Below are 18,548 nucleotides of genomic sequence, written 5' to 3' on the forward strand. Positions count from 1 at the left end.
TTCCCTTTTCCATAGTTGACTCAAAAACATCAAAGAAGCCAACTTCCCGCACTATTCCTCCATCTCCAAAACAGAGAACAAAAGACAAGGTAAGCGTACAAAATCTTACCAAGTATTTTTGGTCTAGTACAAACATCTTTGTACACTTGAAATAAGACAAAACCAAAAAATATGAAAAAGTGTTAAGTAAATAATTCCTTCATGTAAATGAAAAAGTAGTAGGTATAAGTTGTTCCATTGGCAGATTATTTCACTTTAACTAGTACTTTTTCAACCATATTATTGTTGACTTAAAATAAGTTACTAAATGAAGCTGAAAACTTACTTGTGTTTTTAGTTTCATTTCAATTGTACTAAGATATTTGCACAAGAAACTAGACCAAAACTGTTGCAGTGTTTAATTAAATGCTTTTTAACACATGTTTCTACTCTTTCGTTTATCCAAAAAGCCGCTGACAACAAAACCGACCAGCAGCAGTACTTTAAACTTGCTGAGCACTCCCTCGACTAGGGACCAGGTGAAGTCCCGAGCTCCCTGCGACGGAGTGCATCGAATCAGAGTGGATTTCAAGAGGGACCATGATGTGGAGAAGGTGTGGGAAGCTGGTGGACTCAGCCTGCTCACCTCTGTGCCCATCACACCCAGAGTACTCTGCTTCCTGTGTGCAAGCAGTGGAAATGTCGAGGTAAGAAAAATAACCACATTGTGAAAATATTTATACCCGTCAAACCAGTTTGCAACAAAAAAATGACAAACTTTATCACTTTTAAATAAGGTTTGTGTTGCAAAACACACCATTCCTACTAGTGGCAGCATTAGACTTGAACATTGATGTTCACAGAGCATCCAGTATAACTGAGCTGAAGCTACAAACCAAAGAAAAACTAAATTTCTGTCTAAAATGGGAACAATTCATGTTTAACCCAAAAGGAATACTGCTGTAACTGCATCTAAAGGTGATTTGAAAAAAAATAAAGAAAACAATTAATTAAATCATGAACTACTTTCCATTGTTCCATCACATAAAATCCCATGCAAAGCTTGTGGTTGTCCTGGGATAAAACATGAAAAGGTTCAAGAGGTTTTATTACTTTCTCACGGATTAAAAAAAAAGTCAGAACCCGAATAGTTAAGTCTTAAAAAGATTTGTTTTCAGCTTCTTAATTAAATTCCTTGTGCCCTCATTTTTGTTTCTGCTCCCCTCTAAACTTTTGTTCTCCCTCCAGTTTGTGTTCTGTCAGGTGTGCTGCGAACCATTCCACCTCTTTTGCTTGGGGGAGTCTGAGCGCCCCCTCCAGGAGCAGTTTGAGAACTGGTGCTGTCGACGCTGCCGGTTCTGCCAGGCCTGTGGGCGCCAGCACCAGAAAGCTAAAGTAAGCCTTTTAGTACAGTCTACAGCTGGAGACAAAAGCAGCTCAGTAGAGACTGACAGGGAGGAGAATCTCCTGAAAGGAAAGATGCTCGCTAGTCCTGCCAGCACGCATCATTTAATCAGCTTCCTGGCTTCCTGCCATGCTTTTATTATTGAACTCACACCCTGTGCAAAATCTGCACAGTGTGAGCCTTGTATGGCTGCCATTTAAGAATTATGTGTGAACATATTTAATCTAAGCAACCCATTGAAGCCTCTGTATGCATTAATTTTGATCAATGGCTCGGCTTGTTGTTTGTAAATCTTTATAAAAGATGAAGGATGTGTGCTGAATGACTCAGTTCAGCCATTTGTTTCAGAAGATATCTGCTCGTAAAACAGAGCGTCGTTCGCAGAAGTCTGCAATCCCAGCTGCAGTTGAAACCAGATATTTGTGTAAAAAGGCAAAAAAAAAAAAAAAAACAGCAACCCTGCTCTATCAGACTAAACTTTTCATGTTTTATTTGTTTGCAGAATGTCAGAAAACTGAGAACATTCAAATAAAAATGGATTAATACTTTCCTGTAAATACAGAATTTTTCATACGCTAATTAGTTAAGCCTGGATAATAATGGCGTGGCAACATTTCTAAACATTTAAGGGAAATGGAGACATACTTGTGGATGTCTTTTTGTCATAACTCTACATTCTCCTTCAGGAAAATTATTTTGGACCTCCACAAATCTGGTTTATCGTTGGATATAATTGGCTGACGGTGCTCTGTTCAGACGTTTAAACTACTACTTGCAACGTGTTAACAGCATCAGAATGGTCGTCCATCGTACTTCTCAGCAAGGAGTAACTTCTCCCATGTTTTGATCTGAGAGAGTCATTATCCACTGTGAAATGTTTGCCTACAAACCTCTCACCAGTTCCACCAGTTCTGTCTGGAGCCAAGAGCCCAAGAGATACCCAAATGTTTCTGATGGCAATTTTATCAAATACTAAGGAAGTCCATGTAAATATTTGAATATGAGACTAGCAAAAAAACCCTGTCAAAAATAATCTCTTCTTATTCTGATATTTAACATGTGCAGATAATTTTGATAATCATATCTCCCCTCAAACAGGAAACAAAGAGGAAAAAATGTAGAAATCTGGTTTCAGCTGTACATGTCAGCCTGAACTCCTGTCAGATTGTATTGTGAAATAGTCAACATTTTAACATCAAGTAAAACTGATCTAAAAAGCAGTGATTGTTGGTGTTTATTTATTTTTAGATGCCACTGACACACTTGTACCAGTTTTAAAAAGTGTGTGTACAGAACTTTAAAAAGAGTTATCAGTGCCTCATTTGTTATTTAAATTTTTTTCTCATCTTCCTTTTGGCCTTTTGCAATGTAGCAGCAGCTGCTAGAGTGTGATAAGTGCCGTAACAGCTATCACCCGGAGTGCCTGGGTCCCAACTACCCCAGCAGACCTACCAAGAAGAAGAGAGTCTGGGTATGATTCAACATCTCTGTACTCCCACCCACTTCTAAGCAAATTTCACTCTCTTTCCTTCTTTTCTTCCTCTTGTGGATTCACTGCTTATCTTCTCAGTTCACTTGACCCTACATAGCTTGTGTCTATCAAAAATATTTTTCCCTCATCACGGCTCCACTTTCACAATTGTTACACATTTTACTGAAGCGCTTTTGTCTTTATGCTCATATGGTTCCCCTCCCCCCCCATCAGATTTGTACCAAGTGTGTGTGCTGTAAGAGTTGTGGAGCCACCAAACCTGGGAAGTCCTGGGATGCCCAGTGGTCACATGATTTCTCCATGTGTCACGACTGTGCCAAGCTGTTTTCTAAAGGTGAGGGAGGTCAAAGTGCTGGTCACAAGTTAAGCACTTCTGCTTTTTCTTACACTAACGGTGTAGACTTGAAAGATATGAATGACTTCAGTCAATGTAAAGTTTCAGATTACAACACCTTCTGGTAAAGATGGGTAAAGATCCTTGAAATAATTTCCCCTTTTACTGCAGAGCAAAATCTTACCATTAAAGTGAGAAAAATCTGTAGTTAGTTTAAAATATAAACCACATTAAGGAAAAAAAATGCTTGCGAAGTCTCAAATCCATTCTCAAAGGTATCGCTAAAAATAATTTTAAAATAAATTAAGCTCCAGTTTATGTTCATTTCTGCTCAGAGGAACTTTTAATCAGTTATTGGCGACTTCTGGTCCTGGGATGAAAATATGGCGTAACACAGGCCGGTTTCTCTTAGCTACTTTTCAAAATGAGAAAGACATGAAAACATTCCACTTTTTTGTGAGAGTAATAATTAAAAAGCAAAAAAACAATATAACTGAAACAAAGCTAGATGAGAAAGGAAAGGAGGTTATCTAAATCTCCAAATTTCACCATTGGAGAATTAGACAAATGATCAACTTATTTGATCAACAATTCTCCATAACGACCATTAGATGCTAAATAGATGACATACCATCCCAAATATAAATATGTGGAGTTTGCTTTCCACTACTGGGTCTTTAAATGGAACCATGTGTCATGTTCAGAGAACACCAAGGTTGAACAGGTGAGTTTAGCGAGAAACAAAGAATATTTATGTGGGAAAGTGTCTTATTTCCACTGTTTCGTACAATGATGGATTCGTAATGCTGCGGGCCGGTGGGTCTTCCCAAGGTTCAAATTAAAATAAACATCCGGTGCACTCTACTAGTAAACTGGGAAGGGCTCGTCCTGCAGGATGTCTGAAACATATTTACAGCAAAGGAATGTTTCATCAGAAAGAAAAATCAAATGTGTTCATGGCAAAATTAAATCATGTGGACTGAAGACAAGAGTCAATCCAATCTAAAGAGAGATTTGTCTCTATGCTGCAACCTTGTGGAAAGTTGCAAGAAAATGCCAAAATGACTAACAAAATCAGGTTGTGCAAAAATACTAGCAGCTTAAGTGCTAATACTCGTGGCACACATAATTTACGTTTCCTAAAAACACTTCTTTTTTTTCTTGTCTCTGAAATGTTCTCAAATTTAAGGAATGTTTATTCTACTGCAATTAAAAAAAAAATGTCTTGAAGGCTTTACCTCTTCTAGTTGGTGTAGGAAAGGCTGTAGATGGCATAAAAAATGTTGTTAAAACCCATTTCAGCTGGTTCTAATCTTTTCCTGTAGGGAACCTCTGCCCACTGTGTGATAAGTGCTTTGAAGATGACGACTGTGACAGCAAGAAGATGGAGTGCAGTCGCTGCAAGAAATGGGTTCATGGCAAGTGTGAGAAACTTACAGGTAACTGCGACGCCACGTAGATGCCATAATACTAATAAAGCACGCTCAGTGTCTGAGGCCTGACAGGCGATCCTGATCGGATGCCGACGGGCAGTAAACCGAGTGCCAGGGGCCTTAATGGCCAGTCGTATCTCTGTCCATCAGATGAAACATTCGAGCTGCTGTCGAAGCTGCCACAGAGCGCGGCCTACACGTGCACCAAATGCACGGAGCGCCACCCGGCCGAGTGGAGGACAGCGCTGGAGAGGGAGTTTCAGGGCTGCATCCGCAATGTTCTCAACGCTCTGCTCAACTCGCGCACATCCACACACCTGCTACGCTACAGACAGGTGAGAAACACAAACCGGTAAATGTAGATGAATTTAAAGTTTGTAATGAAGCCTCAGCTGTATGGACGTGTTGCGTTTATCATGCGACAGGCGGTGAAGCCTCCAGAGCTGAATCCAGAAACAGAGGAGAGTCTTCCATCACGACGGTCCCCAGAGGGCCCGGATCCCCCGGTCCTTACGGAAGTCCCCCCAACCCCTCCCAGTGACTCGCCTCCGGATCTCGAGTCTGTTGAGAAAAAGATGGGTCAGGGCCGTTACAATTCATTGGTGAGTAACTAACCCCAGTCTTTATAGCAAAGCTACAACAGGGCCCAGGGAAACTTTCAAATTTGGAGTCTGTTGCTCTTTAATCAGATGTACATTTATACTTGATGTACATTTATATTTAATGAAGGCAGGCAAAGTGGGATCACATCTACTGTAAACACGGTTTTGAACAACTGCTGCATTTTTAATGCCGAGATGACACAGATGATTTGAAATGTTCAGGAATGAAGGAGCTTCCTGGTTGATTGACTCTTCTGTTGGGTTTGCTCCTCTGAAGTGGTTTGATTTTCTCTGTTGACAGCTGCTGTGTAATAAAACGTTTACGATAAGTAGAATGCATACCAAGGAACAATCACCAAATCGATGGTACAACTTGCTCCCTCCACCACAGTTGGATTTCACTTTATAATCTGACGGAGTGATGAAATGAATGAAGTTTTTATTCGCCCTTGCCAAATTTGGCTGCAACTTATTCCTTTTTTTTTTTTTTTTTTACCCCTCCAGGGGGTATAGTGTCCCTTATATGATAGTAGGCTGACAGGAAACGGGGAAGGAGAGGGGGGAAGACATGCGGCAAATGTCGTCGGGTCTGGGAGTCGAACCCGCGTCGAGGACTCAAGGCCTCCAAATACGGGTCGCGCTAACCGCTACGCCACCACGGCACGCCCGGCTGCAACTTTTAATGATTAATCTTTTAATAATTTGATCGCTGGGCTGAAAAACCAAAGCCATTTATTTGCTCAGAAAGATTTTTCACTAAAATGACATTTGAACAAAAACACATAACATAAATGCATGACATATACAAGTAAAAGGAAAAGCCTTATTACTTATGTACTTAAACATAAAATGCCTGGATATTCAGCATGTTGTGAATGTCAAATCTTCCTTATCAAAGCTGCCTCTTTTCTTTTTCTCACACAGTTATTGATTTTATGCCACAGAAAAAAGACCGAAAATGATTTAAACAATATTGAACATAGATTGAAACATTTAATTGAAAGGAAAAATGCTAAGTTGCAACTATACAGTATATTTGTTAAAAAAAAAGATGGACAAGACATATAAAATACTTCTGGGAAGATTTCAAGTAACGAGTAAAGTTACTTAAGCCATCTCTGGCCAAACCTGGGATGTAGATTGAAAGATGATCACCTGGATCTGGGTGGGGTTTTTTTTTCTGTATTAGTCATGCTGTGCTTGTGTTTTTATGCTTCGCCTCCCAGGTGGAGTTCAGCGACGACGTCGTGCGAATCATTCAGACGGCCATCAACAGCGATGGAGGCCAGCCTGAGAGCAGGAAAGCAAACAGCATGGTGAAGTCTTTCTTCATTCGGGTAAGAATCCTAAAATAACTTTGGTTTGGCATCATCGCTCCAACATTATAGCTGAAACAAAGAAAAATAGTTCACACATATTCAAGACAGTTTGAATAGTAGTTTCCTCATGTTTGGCCAAAACTCATCCTTATGATGTCAAGTGTTAGTGTTGTGATCTACGAAGACCGGTGCCGTCAAACGCCGTTTCGCCCTCAAAAACGGGTCTGTGCTGACATGTGAACTCCACTGAATTTTTTTTCTGTTTCAGCAAATGGACCGAATCTTCCCGTGGTTCAAAGTGAAGGAATCTGGGATCTGGGAAAGGCAAAAAGTCAATGCCAAGTGAGTTTCTATCCCATGGCAGCAAATGCAATAGTGATTAAATAATGTTTGGTATTTCCCTGTCTCAGTAATGGGCTGTATAAACTGTCATTTGGCTTTTGAGGTCATTTGATATCGGAACATCTCGTACTAAGCTGAAACTGGAAGCACAGAGATCAAATTGGGGAAAGCATTCTTTTATAACGAGTGAAATAAAAGCTTACCCTAATACAAATAAAGTCTGGAAGTCAGTATTTTAAGCAAAAGTCCCTGGCAGTCGGTGATATTAACGAATGTGATTTGCTATCATTTCTCAAACGCTGTTCTAAGCTATGCTTGTAATTACAGAGAAGCAGAAGCTTTGACCAGTAATACCGCTGTAATCTGAGATTTTCCAAAAACCTTTGTGATGTTTGCAAGAAGCGCAGCTCTGTAATTATTGAAAGAAGGAATACGATGTGGGTTTATATATATATATATATATATATATATATATATATAGCTGAATCATCCTTTTGATATTGGAGAGATGTTTTTCTGCATGCTGAGATTGTTCCTGAAAACTTCATTCACCCAGTCTTTGTTGCTCACTCGCTCACTTACCCAGCCAGTCAGTCAGATTTAGTTGTCAGCTTTCTCACGCCATTTATTCCGCCTGCCTCCTGGCTTTGAGGGAGGCAAACCGCAACTGTGTCGGTTTTCTCTCAAAGGGCCTTTGATACGTGTTTGTGGTTTACTTGTTAGCTTGGACTGTTGCGTTCTGGATCGCTTCAGCCGTCACATTAAATCCAGCGTTGCAACGCGTGGTTCATGAGGCTGTCACCGGGAGGATTTGTTCCTAGATGCCTCCTCTGCTGATTTCTGAGGCTTGAAGCTTCAGATCATCAGCATTGCTCAACTTGACAAAAACTGTTTGGATGAGCTTCAGTGCAAGTGTTTTCCCTTCAGATCTGTGTTTTATTGCTAGATTTTTGTTTACGCACTCTTCACAGCTTCATCACCTCTGACTGTAAAATTCATTTAAGTTGTGTTTATTTAAATGTGCTGATTCAGAAGAAGGGTACTTTCCAAAACAAATATATCCACCTCACGTCCAATTATATACATACGGATTCAATAGTTATCTCAATAATATTTTTGAAAAGTTTTCACTAAGTGAAGCATATTAATACTCACTGATGGATATTTAAAAGCCTTTCTGTTAGTATTCCATTTATTGCTACTAAAACATGAATTTAAAAATTACAGACCAATACAATTCTGTATATTAGTGTTGATGCCATTTCAACTCATCTCTGGGATTTGCTTGAGAAAATGTGTTCTCACACATGAACCCTACTGTTGATTTTATTGAGTGTTTGGTGTATGGTGCTTGCATCAACATTCCTGGTCTCATCAATCTACCCAAGTGAAAACCCAATAAGGGGCATTTTTACTACAACAGCCTCAGCTTAACACAATAAGTGATATTTGCCCCACTAAGGTGTTTCCATACGGTATTGTTCACCAGCAGTGGGCTTCTCCCCAATGCCGTCCTTCCTCCATCCCTGGACCACAACTACGCCCAGTGGCAGGAGAGGCAGGAGCTTTGCCGGGCCGTTCACCCCCACTTCATGAAAAAGATCATCCCAGCTCCGCAGCCCAAGAACCCTGCCAAGCTAGATTCACTAGCTTCACCTCCTCTGCTACCTCCTTCACTGCCACCGCCACCTGACCTCCTGGCAGGTAAGCCAAAAAAAAAATAAATGACTCCAAATTCATGGATTCTGGTTTTCTTCTTGTTTTTTAAAATTTTTTTATTTTCCCTTAAGATCACGAGGACAATCCTGAACCCCCTCTTCCTCCTCCAGGCATCAGTGATACCAGGCAGTGTGTGCTGTGCCTCCAGTATGGAGACGAGTACACTAATGTAAGTCCCTAACAATCCCAACTCCATTCACAGCATCAAAAGGATCAGGTCGTTATCACCTGTAACCATTTATTTGTGTTTTTAGGACTGCGGCAGGCTGCTATACATCGGTCAGAATGAGTGGGCTCACGTGAACTGCGCTCTCTGGTCTGCAGAGGTGTTTGAAGATGACAACGGAGCTTTGAAAAATGTTCACACTGCTGTTCTCAGGGGAAGGCAAACGGTGAGACCCTCGGTCCACGTAATCTCTCTTTCAGTGTGCATTTATTCTGCAGATGTTCTCAACCTGCCGTGCTTTCTGTGCAGAACTGTGAAAGGTGTGAGAAGACGGGGGCCACTGTGGGCTGCTGCCTCACTTCCTGCACCAGCAGCTACCACTTCATGTGTGCCCGCAACTGCCACTGTGTGTTCCTGGAAGACAGGAAAGTCTACTGTCCAAAGCACAGGGACCTCGTCAAGGGAGAGGTAAGGACAGCACCCTGCACAGTTATTGATATTCTTGGAACTTCTGCACATTTCTTCCCATTACAGCCATAAAACAATGTATTTCACTGTGGTTTCATGTTGTAGTGTAACAAAAAAATGTTATATGGTTTTAATTTTTTTTTTACTATTAAAAGTCTGAAAAGTGTTGGATGCATTTATAGTTTAGTCAATTTTACTCTCTAGTCCTAAATAAAATCCAGGGAAGCCAACTGCATACCACGTTATCACAGTCCACTGGTGTGTAAGTTTCTGTCAAGACTAAGAATTTTTTTTACAGTCCAATCATCCCCACTCTGTTTGGTCCACTTTAAAACCTAAAAATCCAGGTCTCGGTTTGATTAAATGGAACTCCAAAAGCAGGAAGCGGACCATTGGGCAGGGCATTCTGGGTAAATATGACCCAAAACAAATCCACTAGTCTATCGCCAGCTGGAGAAATGGCTTATGGTCCTTTACCAAAGACAAAAGAGAATCCTGCAACAAAATTTCATGCCATATTATTTTTGTTTGTGTTTGTGAAGAAGGAAGTTGTGCTCATTTCTTCTTCAGAAGTTTTCATTTTGTTTCCTTCAGTGGTTCTTGGTGCAGTGCCACCACAGGTTTTTTTTAAAGAGTTTGGTTTGTTTATAAATGCATTATAACATTTTCAGTTTACACCATGTGTCATTTCCCAACATTTTTACAGTTATAAGCTACGTTATGCTAGCCTGAAGTTTTTAATTATGTGGCCAAAGGGTAAAATGTCATAAAGGGATATAAATTCTTATGTCTTATGACACTGTAGAGAGCAGAAGCAGTTCATGTGCATTCATGCTGTGAGAAGGTTTTCCCCTCATTTCTTCTGTTTATGTATTTTCCTACAAGGTGGTGACAGGGTTTGAGGTAACCCGCAGGATCCTGGTGGACCTGGAAGGGATCAGTCTCAGGAGGAAGTGGCTGGCAGGGCTGGAGCCTGAAAATGTCCACATGATAATAGGTGATATGCCTTTGCTTAAACATTGATTTTAACGCCTGTCATTTCTTTTTCTTAACTTTATTTCCTCTGTGTGCTGAACACTGACTGACACACTGTCATTGCAGGCTCCATGACAATTGATTGTTTGGGAATACTGACTGAACTCTCAGACTGCAAACGCAAGCTCTTCCCTGTTGGATACCAGTAAGTGGAGTTTTTAATCTAGACATTGTCATTATTTTCAGTGATTGACAGAAATAAACTGTATTAACCGCAGAGGAAATTGATATTATCAAACTGAAAACATTTGATTTTCCTCAGATGTTCGAGGGTATACTGGAGCACTTTAGACGCTAGGAAGCGTTGCGTGTACACCTGCAGGATATTAGTCTGTCATCCTCCAGTGGCAGAGTCTGACATGAAGAGTGTGATGGGTCCTGAGGAGAATCGCACAATTGCACACAGCCCACCTCCCATTACAGGTACTAACTTACTGACTTTTCTGTTTTCGATTCCTGTTTGTAAGCTGCATTAAAGCACAAAAAGTATATATACTGCGATAGACACATTATCAGTATTAATAGATGATATGTCCAATAGGATTTTCAATAATTTGACTGAACTCCAGTCTAGAACCGCACAGCATTCTGGGGAATGTAGGCAGAGGAAAGGTTTTAGCCACTCAACTTCTCATGGTCAGCTAAGCAAAGTTGATGGCATCAATTAATCAAAACTAATAAATAATTATCAGTATCAACTGATATAAAACCATTATAGTGTTATATATATATATATATATATATATATATATATATATATATATATATATATATATATATATATATATATATATATATTTCAATCTGGAGAGACTCAGACGGAGATAAGAAGACAATTAGAAGAGTTTATTGACAAACAGAATTTAAAGTCTTTGGCGCTCGGGCCCCGGCTGGGGATAACGGTTATCGCAGCGTTAGCGATAGGCTTCAGATGAGCATCCTGATGCTGTTAGGAACGTCATCCCCCAGGGCCCGGCACTGGTGGTGGAGGTTGAAGAAGGGTGCGGGCCTCAGGACCGGGCGAATGGAGGAGAAGGGGTGGTGGTGGGTTGAGCTCGGCTGGAGAGCGAAGGACGCCATGAATGAAGGTCCTTATCAGCTGGGACTTGGTCGATGATTGGACGTGACGTGGCTTGGTCCGGCGTTGATAGGTCGACGATTGTGGGCAGGTCGCTTCAATTAACGGGTCCCAGTGGGGATAAAAGAGTCTTCCAGTTTGAATTTGCGCCTAGGCTTCATATCAGCTATATTGGATTCTGGGTTGTAATTTTGAACATCTTATGTTTTCAGAAATATAAGAAGAATCACACAGTGTGTGTGTGTAATCAAGACAATTACTATTTTGATTTTTTTTCTTTACCATAGAATTTCTCTGCGGTTCTGTATAAATAACAGTATTTGTATTAAATGTTTTTGTGTGTTCATTTTTCTTACAGACTTTCCTGATCCATTTGAGTCACCAAGACGCTCTGAAAACCTCTCTCCTGCAAATACCCCGAAGCTCAGGGTCTACACCAGAAACAGACATCCCAGCTACCCCCCCTGCCAGCGCGCTGTAGACTCCAAACAAATGTCTTCTCCAGGTACCAACATGCACCTCCTGTTGTATTTAGAACATAACAATAAATGTTTTCATATAGCTGTAAATGTTTTGGAGAGTTTTGCACATTTAAACCAGTTTTTGTTTCTTTCATCGTAGAGGGAATCCCGCTGCCCCAAAGCCAAGCTGTGGCAGATTCACCGGGGAATCCGAGCATTCGCAACATTGACTCCAGACGTCACAGCTCCCCTTCCCTGTCCTCTCCTCCCCACCAGCTGAACAGGCAGAGAGGCATGACCTCCGCACCTCAGAGTTTGTCACGACCCCTCACCTCACCTCCTCCTCTCATCCCCTCCCCGGCCAGAGACCCTGAAAAATCCAAACACCTCATCAAAGACTCAAAGAAGAATCCAGTCCAAAGAGATGGGGACAGAGGCAGATCCTTTTCCACAGATGGAAACAGGCTGCAACCAGCAAGGGAACAAGGCCTGAGAGATTCAGACAAAGGAAGGACGTCAAGTCGAGACCAAGCATCCAAGGAGTCAGAAAAAAGTAAATCACCCAGAGAGCATGTGCAAAAAGACTTTGACAAGGGTGACATATCAGCCAAAGAGCCAGAAAAGAGAAGAGTTATAGGTACAGACTCCTGTCTGAAAGAATCTGAGAGTGGAAAACCGCTGAGTAGAGACTCCTCGAGAGATTCTGAAAAGGGGAGGCTTGCAAATAGAGACTTGAGTAATAGAGAAACGGATAAGAGTAAGACATCTTTCAAAAATCCTAACTACAAGGGTATAGACAAATCTAGGTCTCTCAGCAGAGATGTGGGACAAAGGGACTCCGAGAAACGCAGACAGTACAGCAGGGAAGCAGGAAAAGACTTGGGCCAAGGTAAAGATAGACCATCAAGCAGGGATTCTGACAGGGGTAGACCTTCCTCTAGAGACTCCAGCTATAGAAGTGCAGAGCGAAACAGAGACTCTGGCTCAGCTAAAGATAGCAATGCCGGAAGTCAATCGAAGCGAGCTGGAAGTGAGAGCAAGAGTCCAAGATCGGCACCTGTGGGCTCAGGACAGTCTTCTCCTCCAGTGGGCACTGCTGCTCTCTCAAGTCAGCAGAGAAGTGGCAGCACCAAACAGGTTGACAAGCAGGGAAAACATGGAAACAAAGACCACGATGGTCTAAGCTTGTTGCCTCGCCACCGATCCAATCCACCCTCCAACATCCCCTCATCAAAGGACAAGCCCAGCTCAGGGAAGGAGAGTAGCAGCACCACTGGGAATACCACACCGTCTCCATTTCATAAGGAATCCGTCGTTAGAAAATCTGGCTCCCCACAGAAGTCCAGTACACTGAAATCTAATGATTACTCTTCAGGTCCAGCTGGGAAGTCTCTCTTTTCATCACGGACGTCAGTGGAGGACGATGTCGGTAAACGGAGCTCCCTGCACCTGACCTCCCCGGTTGCAGGCTCAGCTGCGAAAGACAAACACCCCAAAGTCAGATCAGCCAGCAGCAGAGATGTGTCCAAAGACCGAGACAGAGAGAAGACCCATCAGAACAGCAGCAGCAACAAAGCTCCTCTTCTCAACAACAATGCAAAAACCACAGGCAGCTCTAGCACACATTCCCCAAACTCCAGCTCCAGTTATAACAGCAAAGCTCCAGTGCTCGGAAACAGCACCAAATCCCAAGGGAAGCCTCAGGGGGAGAAGCAGCAGAACCAGGGAGAGGACAGGTTGTCCACAAAGAGCAGAGAAAATTTCCCCTGTCCAGAGAGGAAGAACAGCAACAATCCAGAAAGCTTCCAGCAGATGCAGACCAGTTTGGCTGCAGAGAAAGGCGTAGTGAGCGCAACTCAGTCTCACACCAAACAGATAACCAACCAGTTGTCAATTTCCTCCAGAGAGAAGAAGCGGCAAGTTAAGCCCTCTTCTCACACTCCGCTCAAGACCAATATGAAATCTGACCCCAATGGGACGCAATCTTCCTGTCCCACAAGCACTTCTTCCACCGTCTCCCCTGCTGGACAGGGGACCCATCGCTCCCCCCCGTCCCCTCTGTTCTCCTCGCCCTCTGCCAGCAGTAGCGACAGCTCCGAGTCTGACACCCAGGCTCAGATGGAGGAAGACGAACTCCGCAAAAACCGTCCACGCAACAGGCTCAGAGACCACCACAGCCTCCTCTCTCAGTGTGCAGAGGAGGATGATGGCGAAGGCCCGGAGGACGACCACAACAGAGGCATGGAGGACAAGCATCATGAAGACGACAGCGACGGCTCGGGTTCAGCCAAGAGGCGATACCCGCGGCGCAGCGCCCGCGCACGTTCCAACATGTTCTTCGGACTCACTCCGTTTTATGGCGTTCGCTCTTACGGTGAGGAGGACATTGCCTTTTACGGCAGCGGTGACGGAGCGGGGGCTGTGGTTAAGAGGAGGACCGGCGGACGGAAGAAGTCGGCTGAGGGGCAGGTGGATGGAGCGGATGATATGAGCACCTCATCTTCATCTGCAGACAGTGGCGAGGATGAAGATGGCGGAATGAATAACAGGGGTAAAGACTCCTACTACTACAACTTCACTCGGACAATAATCAACCCTGGCGAAGGCCTTCCGTCAATAGAGGGACTGGACGATTGTTTAGGAAGGGGATCCCAGCTTCAACGCTTTCTGAAAGACGAGGAACAGCAGCAGCAAAGGGCTCAAGGAAAAACTGAAGAAGACATGCTGAGTACTTTGTTAGTACACAATTTTTTTGATACATTTACTCGAATGTTTTAGAGATGCACCGATGAAAAATTCTGTTTTACTCATGATTTTGTAATGCCTATACCAAATATGGCTGGTTCTGATTTCACTTAAAAAAACTATACATAACAACAATGCATTTTTAAGATTGAGAAGTTTACTTACATAAGGATTTTTTAATCCCTAAGTAGAATAAAATGACTTCTCAAAAACAGTAACAGAGCGGCCTGTCTCTGCATCAGTGAAGGTCTTCAAATCCAGTAAAATTGTCCAGGTTATGAAGCAGAGCCACTTTGATAAAACCCAGTGAAAGCATATCTGCTTTGCTCCTTTATTAGACAGATGATGGCTCATTCATTTTTATTATTTGTGTCCTACAAAATATTCTATTCCCCATATTACAAAATACTCTAACAATTAAGTGCAGTTTAATATTTAAGAGAAAAAAGCTTCAATTTGGCGTTTTCTTTGAAACAAAAGCAACTTCATCTACTTAAATCAGTTTAGCATGTTAGCACAACTATCCCTTTAGTGTATTCCCCTTTAACGTTAACAGTCCCTGCCTTCACTGTTAAATTTCAGAAATACTTGCTACCACAGAGTATAGCTGGTTCAATTTTCTCCATCAGAGTACAAATTATAAATATTTTTTATCAGTGTTTCGGGTTTGAGAAATCATTAAGTATTAATGTTAAACAAGATGATGGGCTTTATGTGAGTTGACATCACTCAATTATGGAAACCAAAGGAGTTTGTTGATTAAAACAAAAAATTCATCTGAAGAAATTTGATTAAATCAATTTATCCCCCAATGCTGCTGACTGCCAACTTTCACACTGAGGAATGATTTTGTCAGTGATGCCTATCACCACTGAAGCCTGGAATCGTCTGATTTCTTGGTGTATCTCTGCCGTTTTCTTTACTTCCTGTCATTGCCTTACATATTATATTTGTTGGGTTTAACAGATCCTTGGGCAAACAGCAAATCGGCCAGGTTGACGGCGTTGACGACGGCTCTGAGAGCGACACCAGCGTCTGCACCACCAGCACCACGACCACCACGGCCACCTCCTCCTCCGCCCCACAGAAGAGTGCGCCCAAGAGGAGAAGCAGAGAAAGGCACGCGGACAAAGGCGACTCCCACGATTCGAGCAAGGAGGCAGACAACGGCGGCGGTGGAACCGGCGGTGGCAACACACGAGAAAGCAGAAAGAACCACAAGGAAAACTGTCTTCCTCTTGGTGGAGGCGTCAAATCCCAGCCGCAGAGCCAGGGTCAGGATCCTCTGGAGGCCCAGCTCTCCCTCAGCACAGACCTGCTAAAGTCAGACTCCGACAACAACAACAGCGATGAATGCGGGAATATTTTGCCGTCGGACATCATGGAGTTTGTGCTGAACACGCCTTCCATGTCGATGCCGACTCTGGGTCAGCAGTCCGAGCCGTCGTCCTCTGAGCTGCTGCTGGACGAGACCTATGACCTGAACAGGCCTAAAGACATTCTGTTTGACGACTTCTCGCAGCCGCTGCCCAGCGCTGAGAGCGGAGGGGTGGTGGAGGCCAGCGTTAACAGCTCCATATCGGTCGAAGAACCATATCTTCCTCTCGAGCTGCCTTCGGACCTCTCGGTTCTGACGACACGCAGCCCGGCCGTCAGCACGAGCCAGAACCACTCGGCCGGTGGCCTCATCTCAAGTACCTCAGACGGTACTATCCTGGGTTTGAACTCTGACCCGGACAACATCCGCAGGGAAAAGAGCGGCAATAAGAAATCAGCGGGTCCTGGCGTCTCGCCGACCGAGAATCAGCACGACGGTGCAGCTTTGGGAAGCAGCGACTCTCAGACTGCAGAGGGTCACATGACTTCAGAGCAGTTCATTTCCAGCCCCGCTATTGGTCAGGGGGTTGAAACTCCTGGAAACCAGGAAGTAAACACGAGGTCTGGCTTGTCTGGTTTGCCAAATTCTCCTTCCATGCCTCTTCCGAGTCAGAAATACCTCCCAGCTGCGGCAGCAGCAGCCGCTGCTGCAGGCAGTCCCAGTCCAGTTCCTGGTCCAGGACCTTCCCAGGCTCAGGTCTCGAGCCCGGCAGTCATCAAACCGGGTCCTGATAAACTCATCGTGGTCAACCAGCAGTTCCAGCCTCTCTATGTGCTTCAGACGGTGCCAAACGGCGTTACCCAGAAGATCAGCGCAACAGGAGTGATGGAAGCCACGTCTTCTGCCGTGCTGAGCCCCATGACCATCACCAGAGGCTTAAACACCGGTTTATCTCCAGGCCAGCCCATTTTCCCCGCTGGTGGCAAAGTCCTCGGCACCATACCTCACCCCTCTCAGCTTCACACGTTCACCGGATCCACCCAGGCGGGCTTCCAAACGGGAATACCCAGCACCACCTCGGGCCTGCTCATCGGTCTGCCCTCCCAGCCTTCCGACCAGTCCCAGATTCTAGTCTCGGAGGCGGGTCGACCTCACGAGCTTGGCCACAATGTCGCCATAGTCTCCAGTCCTTCCTCCCTGACCTCTTCCCCGGCTGTGATCGCCTCCTCTCATGGCAAGAAGAGGCCCATCTCTCGTCTGCCGAGGAAAAACAAGAAACCGGCTCGCACCCGCGGCCAGCCCACCCTGGCGCCGTCTGAAGTGGGCCCCCCCAACATGACTCTGATCAACCTGTCTTCCCAGCAGATCACAGCGAGCATCCCGGGACAACCCGGCAGCCTGGTCGAGCTGAGCTCAATCTCCACCCCCCAGCGCAAAGTCCCAAATATCATCAAGAGGCCCAAGTCAGGCGGGGTCATGTACTTGGATCCCACCGCTCTCATACAGCAGAGAATTCCCAATCCTCAGACTGGCATCCTGAGTCACGATTCCTCAACGCACATCTTGCCTTGCTCCGTCGCCGGTCTCAGCAGCAGCCAGTCGGTGTTGAACGTAGTCTCTGTCCCGTCTAGTGGTTCCGCCGGGCTTCTGGCGCCGGGATCAGTGTCTCTCTCCACCCCCGTGCTGAGTTCTGCAGAAATCGCCGGGCCAATCAGTAGCCTCCTCTTCAAAGCGAATCCACATGGTCTGGGACTGTCAGATCAGCCTGTGGTCCTCCAGCCGGCGGGGGGAACTCCCCTCATATCACAGCTCACCTCCCCAGTTCAAACATCCATCGCCAGCAGCATCTGTGTCCTGCCGACCCATCAGACCATCAGCATGGCGGTCAACCAGCACAGCGAGGCAGAAAGTGGGAACATTCACCTGCAGCATCAGCCTCAGCCCATCAACAGAGTGCAGACCATGGAGTCCAAACCGAACCGTAACGCAGCTTTATCTCCCAGGCCTTCTGCCCATCTGAGCCCCGCCAAGGGACGCGTTGTTGGAGTTTTCACCCAAAAACCGGCCGCGTTGCTTTCCCAGAGTAACAGAACAAAGCCAGTCCTCAAATCGTCAGATCAGAAACCGACTAACTCAGCAACAGCAGCGTCGGGCACAGTTTTAGCTACTGACAAAAGCAAGAAAAAAGTAAAGAGGGGCAGACAGAGTGTAGAGATCACTGGCGGGAAGAAGCTCAAGGCCTCCCAGGCAAATGAATATCACAGCAACCCTGGAAAGCAGCTGCCATCTTCAAACCCAAGGTGAGAAATTCCTGTTTTTTGCTGCTGGTCATGTTTTGACATGCGAGGTGAAAGAAAAATGCTGTGCAATATTTTCAACATTTTGTACAAATACATACCCCTGATGATAAAGTCACCCAAGTAGTAAATGGTGTCCTTTTTGTGAATAATTTAATCTCAGTATAACTATAGCTGTTCTGCAAAGACTTGAATATATTAGAGAAATAAGCAAAGAGGCTCATAGTAGCTCTGGAGGAGCCACAGGTCAGGCAGGAGAATCTGTTGACAACTATTAGTTATGCAGATCCACAAATCTGGCCTTTGTGGAAGATTTTAAGTAAGAAACCTTTTGTTAGAAGAAAGAAAGGAGCTC

At 44.3% G+C, this 18,548-nt stretch overlaps 1 protein-coding gene across 3 annotated transcripts in view; it reads left to right on the plus strand.

The window, feature by feature from the left end:
- The window catches only part of kmt2a (lysine methyltransferase 2A), a 40,954-nt gene that overhangs the window by 15,790 nt on the left and 6,616 nt on the right, over positions 1-18,548 (plus strand). The window contains exons 7-26 of one of the 3 annotated variants that reach the window (XM_023351029.1): positions 16-89; positions 450-686; positions 1,228-1,374; positions 2,757-2,855; positions 3,090-3,210; positions 4,536-4,649; positions 4,794-4,978; positions 5,069-5,245; positions 6,472-6,582; positions 6,833-6,906; positions 8,396-8,610; positions 8,697-8,794; positions 8,880-9,017; positions 9,101-9,259; positions 10,145-10,256; positions 10,361-10,439; positions 10,557-10,717; positions 11,731-11,877; positions 11,994-14,568; positions 15,545-18,196. In XM_023351029.1, coding sequence (XP_023206797.1) covers positions 16-89; positions 450-686; positions 1,228-1,374; positions 2,757-2,855; positions 3,090-3,210; positions 4,536-4,649; positions 4,794-4,978; positions 5,069-5,245; positions 6,472-6,582; positions 6,833-6,906; positions 8,396-8,610; positions 8,697-8,794; positions 8,880-9,017; positions 9,101-9,259; positions 10,145-10,256; positions 10,361-10,439; positions 10,557-10,717; positions 11,731-11,877; positions 11,994-14,568; positions 15,545-18,196 — 7,675 coding nt within the window. The remainder of the gene's footprint in view (positions 1-15; positions 90-449; positions 687-1,227; positions 1,375-2,756; positions 2,856-3,089; positions 3,211-4,535; positions 4,650-4,793; positions 4,979-5,068; positions 5,246-6,471; positions 6,583-6,832; positions 6,907-8,395; positions 8,611-8,696; positions 8,795-8,879; positions 9,018-9,100; positions 9,260-10,144; positions 10,257-10,360; positions 10,440-10,556; positions 10,718-11,730; positions 11,878-11,993; positions 14,569-15,544; positions 18,197-18,548) is intronic. The other 2 variants (XM_023351030.1, XM_005801074.2) reach the window with 2 other exon arrangements.

Source organism: Xiphophorus maculatus, chromosome 18 (assembly GCF_002775205.1).
Source record: "Xiphophorus maculatus strain JP 163 A chromosome 18, X_maculatus-5.0-male, whole genome shotgun sequence".
NCBI lineage: Eukaryota > Metazoa > Chordata > Actinopteri > Cyprinodontiformes > Poeciliidae > Xiphophorus > Xiphophorus maculatus.